This window comes from Nuphar pumila, chromosome 4 (genome assembly GCF_984573655.1).
Source record: "Nuphar pumila chromosome 4, dmNupPumi1.hap1.1, whole genome shotgun sequence".
NCBI classification, from domain to species: Eukaryota; Viridiplantae; Streptophyta; class Magnoliopsida; order Nymphaeales; family Nymphaeaceae; genus Nuphar; species Nuphar pumila.
Genome location: NC_143252.1, coordinates 144,559,910 through 144,574,925, shown reverse-complemented (window position 1 = coordinate 144,574,925; position 15,016 = coordinate 144,559,910). Strand labels below are relative to the sequence as shown.

General features: G+C 39.1%; 1 protein-coding gene and 1 pseudogene across 1 annotated transcript; both read right to left on the bottom strand.

Moving 5' to 3' along the window:
* Positions 1–223: 223 nt before the first annotated feature.
* On the bottom strand, positions 224–640 carry LOC149841483 (uncharacterized). Its single transcript, XM_090005278.1, has one exon. It carries the CDS (start codon positions 638–640, stop codon positions 224–226), a length of 417 nt encoding a protein of 138 aa, XP_089861404.1.
* Positions 641–7,743: 7,103 nt separating this feature from the next.
* Positions 7,744–8,777, bottom strand: LOC149841482 (putative carboxylesterase 17 pseudogene; annotated as a pseudogene).
* Between the last annotated feature and the right edge of the window lie 6,239 nt (positions 8,778–15,016).

Sequence of the window (15,016 nt, the reverse complement as noted above, 5' to 3'; positions counted from 1 at the left end):
AAAGTGACTATGCTTAGAAAGTCGGTACCATAATAGTAGACTTGCTTTGCACCGAAGGTAGTCCATCAATGAAGTCCATCGATATGTCCTCCTAAACTTGGTCTGGAATAGGCAAGGACTGAAGCAACGTCGTAGGAGAGGCAGCCTCATACTTGGTGCACTGACAAACATCACATCGGCCCACAAACTCCTGAACATGTCGTTTTATTCCCTTCCAGGTGAATTAATGGCTAAGGCGGTGGTATGTCCATTCCACCTCTTCGTGACCAGCGGTGAGGGTGCAATTGAAGTGTTCTATTAAAGTGGGAATGAATTTGGACCCTTCCAGAACCACAATCCTTTCGCGATGCAAAACAAGATCCTTGCAAATCCCATTCTTCGGAAGTTCAACCCTCTGGATTTGACCCCACAATTCAGCCATGGTATTGTGGCTGATGTATTCCCATTTTAGTCCGTCCATGAAGGGAAAGGTGACGACGATCATACTAAAGAGTGACAACTCTTCCTCGTGGCCCCTATGCGAGAGCCCGTCGACGACCTGATTGGTAGTTCCCTTGTGGTATTGGATCTCAAAGTCATATCCAATGAGCTTGGAGACCCATTTCTGTTGAGTAGGTGTGATGACCCTTTGTTCCAACATGTATCAGAGACTCTTGTGGTCTGTGTGAACCACGAAGTGCTGCCCAAGTATCGATGCCATTTGCCCACGACAAGTATGATTGCCATGAATTTTTTCTCATATGTAGAGAGTCCCCTCTTCCCTTCTGCAATCACTTACTGAAGTAGGCTAGGCAGTGCCCTTGTTGGATAAGGACTGCACCCACACTCAAACTGGAAGTGTTCGTGTCAATCATAAATGTCTTGGAGAAGTCCAGTAAGGCCAATACAAGTGTGGTACTCATGGCGTCTTTCAGGTACTCAAAAGCCCTGGATGCTTCCTCCCTACAATTGAAAGAAATTTTTTAAAGTAATATAGTGAGCAGGTGAGCGAGCTGGGCATAGCTTTTTACGAACTTTTGATAATATCTAGTTAGACCTAAAAATCCTCGTAAGCCCTTGAGGGACTTGGGAACTGGTTAACTCATCATGGCCTCCACCTTCTCAGGGTCGACCTCCACACCTTGTTTGGAAATAATATGGCCCAAGTATTGGACCCTGGTTTGACTGAAACTGTATTTGAACCACATAGCATACATGTGATTCTTGGCAAGAGTCTCCAATCTAATTCGGAGATGATCCCAAGTACCGCTATACACCAGGATGTCGTCAAAAAAACACCAAGATAAACTGCCACACAGGGATTCGGCTAGCAGGGTGCCGCACCCGCGTCGACGCGACTCGATGCAGGTGCGATCAACCCGATCCTGGGTGCGTTATTTAAGTTTTTTTTTTTATTTTTTAAAAATTTGCCCTGCTATAATTTTTTTTTAAAAAAAAATTCTGCTGGCTGCTGAAGGTTGCTATGAGTTGATCCTTTTTTTCGTAAGGGATTTTCTCTCTCCATAATAAATGATAATGATGGTGGTAGCCTGCTATCCTGCAATGAAATTTGAAAAACCAGGGGAACCCAACCCCCTATATATATATTTACATTTTTGCCCCTATCACACCCCCTCACCGGGGTTTTTTGGAAGTGCCGAACCCCCGCACCCGCACCCATGTGACATAGTCAGGAACTCATAGTGACTATCATGAGTCTCCTGAACTTATGCACACATAAGGCATCATTTGGATCTGGTGATATTCAGATATGAGATCCAATTTTAAGGAAAATCCTGCCCCGTGAAGTTGATCTAACAACTTGTCAATCATCGGAATCGAGTATTTGTCCTTCACAGTGATTTGGTTTAGGGCCCCATGATCAATACAAAACCACTACGACCCGTCTTTCTTTTTCACCAACAATACTGGTGAAGAATAAGGACTCTTGCTTGGGCGAATGATACCTGAGTCCAACATGTCCCTCATTGGCCCTCTCAATCTCCTGTTTTTGCGCATGGGCATACTCGTAGGGCTGAATATTGTTCGGTTTATCCCCTGGTTTGGTAGGGATGGCATGGTCATAGCTTCTCGGAGGAGGCAGGCGATCAGGCTCTTTGAAAATCGTGTCAAACTCCTGTAACAAGCCCTCCAAATCAGGAGGCAAGTCGTCTTTGGGTGTTGGTCGCCTCTTCCATGTACATTTGGGTTACTACCTTCCAAATCACCCTCGCCATTTGCTTTGATTCGGCCGTGGAAGGAGGGGATCTAAAATTGGCTAGGATCTCAACTCTCTTCCTTTTGTGCTCAAATTCCATTTTCATATCATGAAAGTTTAATGACACACCCCCAAGGACTGCAGCCATTTCATTCTGAGCACAATGTCGACTCCCTTCATGGGAAAACGAGCATATCAATCGTGAAGTGCCTGCCCTAGATGTCCAGTTGCACACTTGGGCATCAGGCCTCACATCGAAGTTTGCTTATGTTGCCCACAAGTACCTCTAATGGGGATTGAGGAGGGGTCAAGCATCTGGCCCTCTTGGCCATTTTGGCGGACACAAAGTTCGTGTCGACTTGGTGTCAATCAGAACTGATATTTGAAGTTTGCCAATTTTACCTTGTACCCGCATGGTTTGGGGTGCCTCTACTCCGACAAGGGCATGATATGATATCTCCGGAGGGTCTTTCGTTGTCTCTTCGGCCTCTTCTTCTTCTTCTTCTTCACTCTTGTCTGCACTATCACATACATATAGGTTTAGGGCCTTACAATGATGACCTGACCGCCAAACCTCATCACAATTATAACAAAGACCCTGTTTGCGGTGCTCATTTAGGCGCTTGCGTTGGGCCTTTTGAATTCAAGCTTAGACACCGACCTAGATACATTTTTATAGGTTTTCAACTGTTGTCCTTCCTTTTTCTCATGTGTCTTGTCTCGGTTGAAGCTCACGTTGTTGCGATTACTCCCTGATCTGCACCCATCGTATTCCCATCTTTGCTAATTTTTCCTCGGCTATGCGAGCCAACTCAAATCATTGCAAGAGGGACACAGGTCTGGCAGCCTGCAATTCTCCCTTGAGGCTGGCTATGAAGGTGCCAATTAGTGATTCTTGGGACCATCCTGTCACCAAGTTGCTCAAGCGTTCGAACTCCCCTTGGTAATCGACCACACTCCCATGTCGGATTTTGGAGAGCGATACGTTTTGGTTCACATACCCGGAAGGGCCGAATCTCACCACCAATGCCTTCAAAAAAGTCTCTCTGGAAGGAGTTCCTAGGCTGGTCTCAAAGCAGTGGTACCATCGGATCGCTTCCTCCTCCATGTGGATCGAGTCTTAATATTGGTCTGGTGTTTGTGCGATTTTGAAGTACTTCTCGGCTCAGAAGAGCCAACTGGTTGGATCTTCTCTGAAAAACTTTGGAAACTCCAATTGGGGCTGACAACAATGGTATGGTCCAAGGTTGAGTCCAACAACTCCCCCATGGTTGTCGCTTGATCTAGAACCACCCGGCAAGGTCATATGCCCGACGAGGATCCGACCACCCACATGTGTTCGAGCGTGGGAATGCACACGGCACTCTACCAATCTAAAGAAGACCATGCCCTATGTAGCATCGGAATTTCAGTTGGCTGACTTCTTTAAGAAATCGCTTTCTTCTTCTCGGTTTCATTTTTTGCTTGACAAACTTTTGGTGATTGCACCGTAAGTTTGAGGGAGTGTTAATATATATATATATATATATATATCTTAGTTGTCATAAGCGCTAAGCGGTATCCCAAATAATTTTATTTTTTTTAAAAACATAATAAGAAACATGTATACAACATAAAATCAATTAGCAATAAGCAATAGACAAATAATATGTCGTTGAACACTCTAAATCAATTATATTACATAACCTTAACCTACTCAAACAAATTAAGAATAAATTAACAATTTGAATAAACAAACCATACAACTAACAATATAAATGAACAATACACAAAAAATAAAATTATGTATACAAAAAAACTTAACAACAATAGACATAATACAAGTAATATACAAATAATGTGTTCTTATTCTTCTTCTCAACAATAGACATAATACAAGCAATTTGTTCTTTTTTTTTCTTGACAATAAACATAATACAAGCAATAGACAAATAACATGTCTTCTCCTTCTTCTACATCTTCTTCTTCTTCTTCTTGAAGAAAACAAATGATGTCTTCAAAAAAAAACTAGGCTCTATAACCTAGGCAGCAATATAGGGCCCCACTGCTCAAATGTGGTTGCCCAGGCGGTGGGGCTGCGGCTAGGCCACCTAGGCACCGCCTTTGACAACTAAAATATGTATACATATAAATATCTGTATATATATTATATAATTGTAATAGATAATACCTATTAGGGGTATTTTTATCTTTTTACATTATGTAATAAGTTGTGCTCATTAGGGGCACTTTAGACATTTTTATTTTTTTTTATTTTGCTTCTTTATTAAGGGTATTATAGTCTTTATAATGCCCTTGACTCCAAGAGTCATTGGGAGTGCTACCAATGGCTCTTTGAGCCCTCCTTTGTCTATATAAAAGGGTTGAATCCCCTCTGGTAAGTATACTTTCTCAAACATTTGATTCCTAATAAAATCCTATATTTTTTTAGTTGTGTTCTTGACACCTAAGTGGATTATGAGCATGTATTCTTGTATTGACCCTTAAGTGGTTTTTTGTGTTTTTGCTATTGTGTTCTTGTAAGCCCGTAAGCACTCTTATATTGTTTTTCCCTCTTTCATTACAATCTGCTCACGCCACCACTGTTAGAAACCCGACCCTTGGAAGATCAGATTCTTAGGGATGCGTGCCAATAAGGAAGAAGAGAAAGAGATCGGTGGGGGGAAAAGAAGAAACGGAAGAGAGAGAGAGGTGGCCCATGAGGGAGAGAGTTGTCCCTCTTGAGTGACGTCCTCCTAGGGTTAGAGAGAGAGAATGTTTCTCTTCTCTAGGCCTAATCCTCACAAAGGCCAAGAATGAGGAAAATTCACCAAATCCTTCATTAAGCTTGTAGGGTTCTCAGGCTTACATATTTATAGCCCACATAAGTCCAAGTTCTCTCCCCAGTACATTCAATCCCCTCAATCCAAACATAAAACGAAAACAAGGAAATGACATCGGTCCGTAACATATATCGTATGATTTTATTGATGATTTTGGGATTTACTGTTTTCATGAACAAGATGTTCAAATGTTCTCTATTTTTGTTAAATTCCATTGTTCTGCTAAACCATGACCGGATTCACATTCACTTCAGTGCAGTAAGGCCCTTTATACTTCTCTTCAAAATGTGGACCTATTTTTATCATATAATCCCATCAATACAGAATCTCTTTGTCTTAATTTGTGCCAGCAAAGTGTTAGAAAATGGAATTAACTGGCATATTAAAGAATCTGCTATGATGATTCACCTTGAGTACCAAAGTGCCTTTGAAATGAGGCCTGATTTGGCTTCATAAGCCACTGCTTCCTGCAATGAACTAGATACTGTGTTTCCTGTAATCTCCTGCATAGACTGCATCTATTCGAATTTCTTGGCTTCTGGATTCCATTGTTATGTTCAACTAGGCAGCTCAAAGAGGAACAGGCTAATCCTCGAGGCTGAAGAATGTGTTTTGGTTGTCACTGACATGCAAAAGGTTTACAAAGATGGCTCCCAATGAAGAACTGCCGTATCACAGCATATGTAGCCTTCCTTGAAATAAGAGCATGAAAATATCTGAACATAAGAAATTATATAATCAGAATTTGATGATGATTTTAGCTGTTGATGAAACAAAGTCAATAGGACCTTGATTTTGAAGCTAAAGCTGTTGGTATGGTTATTAATGATTGGACTTTCATTCTGGAGTAATCAGTTGATTTGGTTCTACTTTTGTGGTTGAAAGGAGTTCATTTGGTAGTTAGCTTGCCTTGCTTTCCTTCCCTCAAAAGAAAGCTTATGAATTTTCTAATTTTCAAATGATTTTTTTTCTTTCACCACAGCAAATCAATTTCTGTCATGATCATGGCTCCACACTGATGGTTCTACTTTTGTGGTTGGAAGGAATTCATTTGGTAGTTTGTTAGCTAGCCTTGCTTTCCTTCTCTCAAAAGAAAGCATCTGAATTTTCTAATTTTCAAATGAATTTTTTTCTTTCACCACAGCAAATCAATTTCTGTCATGATCATGGCTCCACACTGATGGCTCATCATGCAAGTTTGGCATTCTTATTAAGTATTTTCATGTCCATTTTGGTTTCCTAATAAAAATGTCAACTCTGAACATGCACTAAATCATTGATTCTCACTTTTTTCCATTGCCTGTTTTTATCTATCATTGGCATGTGAACACTTGTTTAATACTTGCCATTTATTTTTCCAAATGGGCAGCTCTTCTTGGATATCATGATATCCCCCAGTTTTCTTATAAAAAAAGGACATGGTCTTTTGTCCAATACTTGGTCCAGGAAACCTCCGAACCTATGAAGATGTTCCCTACCGACTTCTTGTCAACGGTTCTTTCTTATTTTACCTTTTGCAAACTTTGAACATCTAACTATTTTTTACTTGTTTAGTGGGGTATTTAATTTGGACCAGGGTCTGACTGCATGTCTTCCTTGATCATTTCATTTTCTTTTAAACATTACAGTTTCCTTTAACGTGGCCAAACTGGGAGCATTGTGACACCATTGGTTCCCCGTATGATGTGGATTGTTTAAGATGTTGGTGATCAAAACCTGTTTTTTTGCCGGTTCTTCTGATTGAAGATTACCTTGGGAATTTTGGATAGAATTTCTAATTAATAATTTCTGCTGGTTGTTTCCATGCTTGTGTCCGAGGAATCAATTTTGCTTATGTTAAAAGGTGAAAGAAGATTTCAAGGAAAAAGCTACGTGATTTTACCTTTTTAAAGTGACAGGAAAACTTTATTTTTGAATTTATCATTGAGTCAAAATATCATTTTGGTTTGGTGCCATTTGCTGCTGAAAAGTCAGTAAATGCATTTTTCAGAGCCAACCAACACCAACTTGGTCTTCATAAGTTAATGAACATAGCCATGTAAAGTTTGGCATGGTTTGTTTACTAAGAAGCATGATTTGGATTTAATTGTATTCATGCAGAAATTTGTTTTTTTTTTATGAAGCTTTGCATTGTAGGCATAATTAAATCAGAAATTTGCTTTTTTGTGAAGCTTTACATTGCAGGCGATTGATTTTCAGATTCTTTTGAAAATCTACATATATTTCTAAACCCCTTACTCTAATGCATGTTTTCCATTGAAAAGACTATAGGCATCCTATTTCTTAGCACAAATCAACAAAATATTCAGTTGAAAGGTTTCAAAATCATCGGATCATACCAATAAACAATGTGGTCCCGTGATGGCATGAACATGGACCACAATGGACTACATATTTGCTGTAGATCCCATATTCTATTCCCAACATTATTCTGGTTGCTGGATGGAGTGGGAAATATCACTCTTTTTGCCTTCCCTCAAAAGTCAAACTGTGTGTTGTCATCTGAAAACGTCACAGATGTTGATTTGGTGCCACTATCTACAAGATAAGTCAACTGACAAGGATGGACAATGGCCTCATCATTTTTCTATTCCCAACTCAAAATCTGCAAGGTGGAATTGGGCCCAAAAGTGAACTGGTCAAATAGCTGCAGAGGAAAATAAGTAGAAAACTTTTATATTAATCTAGTAAACAAGCTCTCATCACAAAGTCTACGATGGATTGTTATTTGTTGGTGAAGGCTGAAATGTGGGATAGCATCTCAGTAGCTCTCGTGGGAGATATGGAAGAATTGTTAATTTCTTGGAATGCATGACCCACTCCATTGTAAGCAACATGGTCCACTCTCTTACCTGCCCTTCTCATGGCTGCACATTTCTCCAAGTTCCTGTCCTTCAGAATATCCATTTCTGATATGCAAACTAGAATTTTAGGCAGGTGCAGTTCGTTAAGCTCTGGCGAGGTTTTGGCCAAGGGTTGCACCATGGATGGTCACGGTTAGCAGCAGCACTCGGTGGCAACGAGAGCTGCCAGAACATGTCTGATGCAGCCAAGCTCAGTGCTGTGTTAGCCTGTTGGGTTGTGCTTGTCTCCGAGCCCAGTCGGCCTTCCCCACCAAAGAATGGTTGTATCAGAATGACCCCTCTCAAAGACAGTGGTTTCACTGCTGAGTGGGAAAGTCTGGCCACTACCTTGTGCGCAATGTTTGCACCTGCGCTGTCTCCTGCAATGTACACCCTTGAGAAATTACACAGACCATGCCACCAAGAATTCTCGCTCAAGTTCTCATCCAAAGCCTGCCTCCTCACCCACTCTACAGCACTAAGACCATCCTCATAAGCTGCTGACAGATGGTTCTCGGGTGCGAGCTGGTAGTTCATTGATATGATCACATTATTGGCTTGAGAAGCAAGCTTGGCCAAGAACTTATGGTAGCATTTCCATGCTGCCGAGCCAACACAGAACCCACCACCATGAAAGTAAACCACAACTGGCAGCTTTGCATGGCGACCTGCAGCCTGTCTTGGAGCATACAGTTGAGCCCATTGACCAGTTAATTTGCTGGTTACCATGTCTCTTGAGATTGTGTCAGTATCGGAGAAGTAGCCAGACAGTACATCAGCAACAATGGGAACCCGGTCGACATGGCCATCCTTGTAAACCCTAATGAGCCCTTCAATTTCAGCAACCAACATCTGGGGTTGATCCTTACCATCCAGCTGGTTGAGTCTGGGCTCAGCAAGGAAAACAGACCCCATAGCTCCTTTCCTTGAGCTTCTTAATTGCAAGTTCCTAATCCCCACTATTGTATTATCACGTTATTGTTTTTTTACTCTACCGATGTGCTACCTGCAAGTTGTGAGTCCTTATATAAACAAACAAGAATAACCCGCTTGTGTGGAGGGGTCATGTACCTACAATTGCCTGAAAAGTGGGAATTGGGTACCCATCAAATATTCTCGCATGGGTGTGAGCACCCCATGACTTCAGTTCTTTCCTTGTCATCTTTTGGCTAACTGGAGAAGGCAGTCCCTTCCTAAGACGTTTCTTGGCCTCTTGGGATAGCATGTAATATCTCTGTCTGGTAAACGAGCTTAAAGTGTTCAAGCTTGACTCATTCTTGTGGTGAGCCAAGCCCAGTTCGAGTTAAACGAGCAGAGTTCAAGCTGGCTTGTTTATAGAAAAATATATTGTTTTGGAGCTAGAAGAAATATGATTACAGACATTTATACATGTAAAATATATTCCTTACTGCCTAATGAATTTATATGAGTCGAGCTGAGCAGAGTACCTATTGTTCATGTTCGGCTTTTCCAGCCTATTTTACGAGTTTGAACGAGCCTCTTTATGAGCCGCGCCAAGAGAGTCTCATCAGCTTGTTTCCCAGCCCTAGTGATGTCTGAAGATATGAGGCTTGCAGTGGAGATCTTTAGTGGATCCTTTGCTTGAATTTTTCACCACAATCTTAGTTCGCCCTTGAAGGGAAAAGGTGGTTTAGAGAATAGGATGCCCAGCATACAAAATCCTCTTCTCCTTCCATTTGGATCTTTAACCTACTTTGAATCCTATAATGGGACACCACTTATCTTCATTGCCTCGTTTAAGATGGAGACCAAACATGGTGGCATCTTAGTTTGTCATTCAAGATTCAGGGCCCACGAGAGGAGCCCAATAGATGCCTGGATAGTTTGTGCCTTTGTGGGACCAGATTTCTCATGGGTTAGGTTGCTAGAAGGTTCCAATATAAGTTCATTTGACACCTGCCAGCGAAACTTTTGCATAGATTCAGGGTCGACTATGTCAGGCAAGAATTATGATGTGTAACATGATGGTGGCAGTTAACTGAAAAAGAAAAACAGGTTTGATTCGTAGAATTTTGGGTGTGCAGTCCACAAACAATAGCAAAGCCCATGTGACGGGGTACCCCTTTTGCTAAGTGGTTGGCACAGTCTATAATTATCACCAAGGAATCAATGAACCTGATGCTTGGAAAAACTAGAGCTTTATCAGGTTTTTAATGTTGTATTCTTGTTTTTTTTTTGTTACTAATGTGATTTCCTTTTCAGATATATTCAATTTACACAGTGATTGGGAGAATTCATTCGATTCCTTTGGAGGTTTAAGATAATCTTTTGTTGATGGATTGGACTTTGGACTTCAAACGTCCGAGATAAAGACCCCAAGGTTGACATAGAAGCACGGTCACCAGGAACAGACAAAACTGTAGAAAAACACATTTCTCCTGCAGAAATATGTTAATAAACATATTTACTGCAAAGTGAACAAAAATAACCAGAAAGAAAATCAACCTCTCATCATTCGTCTTATGACCGACATTCCCCCCAGTGCATACTTTATCTTGTATCCATCCTCAGTAGATCCCTTCAACTGAAGAGGTGAAGATATAGATTCATCATGAGATTCCATTGATCTGGAATGAGACAACAGAACTTTTTTCCATATCAAGAAGCCCAAATGCATATAAGACTGTCTTGGGAGACTTGAATCAGAGGTTTGTTGCGGGTTCCCCCAGTGCTCCCATGTTCTCTCCTGCTTGGGAGCAGTGATGTTGTCAACACTGCATTAGGAATGGAGTTGGCAGCCCAACGCGACATTTAACACCTTTCACAAGAGGATGTTTTTGGCATCTCCATCCTCTACACATTTTGGCAAAACCATATTTTTGTAACTCATAAAAATGGTGTTTCCATCTCAATGCAGAGCTCCCAAACAAAGCCTGAAAGTTTGGACCAACTAATCATAAGAAATTTCTAATGATCAACCGTGAATACTTTGCTAGAAGTTTTGCAAAAAAAGAACAAGGAATTATTGTACAAGTAAAAGATTCTCGTGCCAAATAGGACTTGTTCCCAGATTATACAGAAAAGTTCGTAGGTCTGTCTCAGAGTTCCGTTCTGTGTCAACTCATGATTTACCTTGAAGATTGCCTGTTTCATCGAATTGCCTTCAGGCCTCCAGGGAACACTAAATGGCAGAACAAAACTGCTCCTATGACAATACCCTTGGTATACTAGAGAACCAGAACATTGAGTACAGCATCATCAACACTGTAGCAGAAGCCTGTGAAATGAATCAGACCGATTTTGCACAAACGCTCACAAGACTAAATCAAGTCTCAAAGGACTTGATAAAACAATTTCTAGTCACAAAGGACTAGACAAGAGCACACTCAGCTGAGAAAAACAGTCTTTTTATTGAGAAAGAACTGAGTACAAAAAGATACCCAAAACCATACATGAAAGCAATATTTATAGAGTTCTTAAGGAACTCAAGAAAGCCACAAAAGACTAGCCGTTGGGAGTTCCAACTGCTAGTTCAGCTAGCTGTTGAACTAGCCGTTGGACTCCCCAACAGCTAGTTAACGGCTAGCTGAAAATAATAGAAAAACAAGAAAAATAAAAAAAAGATACAAAATAGACACCATACGTATATATATAATTTATATGCATATACATATACATATGGACAGAACATTACATAACACATTTTAATACTCTCCCTCAAACTTTATGGGATAACAATGGAAAGTTTTGCTAAAAAAAACAAGAATCTAGGTGATGGTAGTGCCTTGGTGAAGAAATCCGCAATCTGATACTCGGTAGGTACATATGGTAGTTCAATATTTTCGTGGAGATACTCTTCACGAACGTAGTGACAATCCATTTCAATGTGATTCATTTTTTCATGAAACATATAGTTACTTGTGATATAAATTTCACTTTTGTTGTCACAACACAGTTTCGATAGTGAAGTTAGATATACACCCATGTCCTCCAAGAGAGCTTTAATCCATACAAGTTCTGTAGTGGTTGTAGTTATTGCTTTATATTCTGCTTCAGTGGATGACAATGATATTTTTTGTTGCTTCTTGTATCTTCACAAAATCAATAAGTCACCTAAAAAAACACAAAAACCAGTAGTTGACTGTCTGTTATCTGGATTTTCTCCCCAATCTGCATTTGTATAACCAATTAGATCGAGAGCAGAGGAAAATGATAAAAATAATCCCTTGTTCATAGTATTTTTGATATATCTAATAATCTAGAGAACAACACTCATATGGACCGAGGTTGGTCGTTGTTGAAATTGACTCGCTTGATGGACAACATGAGCAATATTAGGTCTGGTGATTGACAAGTATGGTAGTGTTCCAATAAGTTGACGGTAAGGCGTTGGATTATCAAGGACTTCACCATCTTTTGCTCTCATTTTGGCATTAATCATCTCTGGTGTTTCCACATGCTTATCATCACTAATTCGAGACCTGTCAATAATATCTGCAGCAAACTTTATTTGAGACAATAAATACCCTTTGAGAGAATAAGCAACTTCAATTCCAAGAAAATATCTCAAAAAACCCAAATCAAACATTTCAAAAGTCTCTTTCAACACCTGCTTGATGTAGTTTATACCTTTCTTGTCACTACCTGTAATGATCATATCATCTACGTACAATAGTATAATTACAATATTTGTACCTGTCTTCTTAACAAATAAAGCAGTGTCAGTAAAGCATGATATAAAGCCTTGATTATTAATAGTTTTACTAAATCTATCATACCATGCTTTTGGAGCTTGTTTTAAACCATAGATTGCTTTATTAAATTTCAATACATTTTCTTGTTCAACAATATACCCAGGTAGAGGTTTCATATAGACTTCTTCCTTAAGATCTCCATTAAGAAAAGCATCATTTACATCTAACTGATAAATAGGCCAACATCTAATAGAGACAATGGCTATTAAAGTTCTTACACTGGTCATCCTAGCAACAGGAGCAAAGGTTTCTTTATAATCTACTTCATACTCTTGCGAGTACCCTTTAGCTACAAGTCTAGCCTTGTATCTCTCTAAAGATCTGTCACTTTTAGTCTTAACTTTGAAAATCCATCTGCAATCGATAGTCTTTTTTTCTTTGGGAAGATGTTGAACTTTCCAAGTGTTGGCTTTTAAAAGAGCATCTATTTTTTTTTCATAGCATCCTCCCATTCTGGAATTCCCTTAGCTTCTTGATAGGTTGATGGTTCATAGAATGAATGAATGGAACTTAAACATGCTCTAAATTTAGGTGTAAAGGTTTCATAGGACACAAATCGGCTAGGTGGCCTAGACATCCTGCTATATCTTCTAAGAGTAGGTTCCTCTATTGGATTCTGAGAAGTTGTTTCACCTATTTCCATATACCTTTCTAGAGCACTGTGAGGTGAAAAATCACTCCTATGAGTATATTGTTGAACAATTTGTCTTTCATTAATGTTATCCTCACAATTTACCTCATTATTATCATTACTAGTGATGTTAAGGTTATCATTATCCTTTTCAACTAAGTCATACAAAAAGACATTCAGTTTCATCAATTTTTTCATCAGTTTCAAAACCATTTTCGTTTTCTAGAAACTCAACATTTCTAGAAACATAAAGTTTATCATTTTTAACATCATAGCATCTATATCCTTTTTTATTTTCAGCATACCCCAGAAAAACACATTCGACAACTTTTGGTGATAATTTATCTTGTTTGTCAATTAACACAAAACACTTGCATTCGAAGACTCTTAATCTATTTAAATCCGGAGCAACTTTATATAGTTTTTGAATAAGAGATATCCCTTTAAGGGAAGAAGAAGGCATCCTATTTATCAAATATACAACAGTCAAGGCAACTTCAACCCAAAAATTTAGGAATGCTCCTTAAAATGAGTAAAGTTCTAGTTGTCTCAATAATATGACGATGTTTGCGTTCAGCAACTCCATTTTGTTGTGGAGTTTTTGCACATGAAGTCTGATGAATGATTCCATTATTCTTTAAATATTTTTGAAACTCAAGAGACATGTATTCTCCCTCTAAATCTGAACGAAACACTTTAATATTAGTTTCAAATTGTTTTTTAATTAGTTCATGAAATTCCTTGAAGTAAAAACTTCAGACTTAAGTTTGAGAAAATATATCCATGTGAACTTAGTGAAATCATCAATAAAGGTTACATAGTATGTACAACCTCCTTTTGATATGACCGATGTCAGTCCCCATACATCTGAACGTATCAAGTCAAAAGGTGCTTGAGAAACAAAAGTTCTATTTCCAAAAGGTAGAACCTCTATTTTTCCAAGAATACAATCCTTACATGCAAAATCTTTTCCTTTACAATATTCTTTTAACAAGGGATACAAAGCAAGTTTTTGTATACTAGGGTGACCTAATCTTTCATGCCAACCTTTTAGATCAATATTTTTGGCATAGTTACAAAAAGTTTGACTAGGTATTTTCAAGTAATCCATGTAGTAAAGATCTCCATGTCTATGGCCTTCCCCAATCAGCTTGTCTGACTGGCGATCCTGCACCCAACATGTTATAGATGAGAAGAAGACTTTATAACCGCTATTAAAAATTTGTGAAACATATAGTAAATTAAGGTTTAGTTTTGGAATAACCCTAATATTGGGAATTTCAAAAAAATCATTTTTCAAAACTCCTATTCTCTTAGTTTTTTAAATAGTCCCATTAGCAGTGCAAACATTCGAACTAGATGACATGCTTTTACATTCGGATAGTATGTTCTCGTTAGGAGTCATATGAAATGATGCACCAAAATCAAGGATCCAAGAATATGTACCAGGAGGAGAAGGTGAAGCAATGGCAGCTCCAAAAATAGCCTTTGATGAAGATGATGAGTTGTTTTTTAATAATTGTTGAAGAGCTTCTGTGATGAAGGACATATCATTTATTTACTTGGTCTTATCTTCATTTTCCAAGTAAGCTACTTTCTTCTTAAACTTGTAGCAATCTGGTTTGATATGACACGATTCTTTGCAAAAATGACAAATCACATTTTTCTTCCAACCTTCACTTTGATTTTTGAAGTGAGGAGGTCTATATGTTTTAGTGTTGCTCTCAGGCCTTGAAACAACTAGAACCTCCTCATTCGACTTGGTCAAACTGAGGCGAGTTTCTTTTTGACATACTTCAGCAAGGGCC

Coding starts and splice junctions, on each gene's coding strand:
- LOC149841483 (XM_090005278.1), bottom strand. CDS start 640: ATGTTGGAACAAAGGGTCATCACACCTACTCAACAGAAATGGGTCTCC.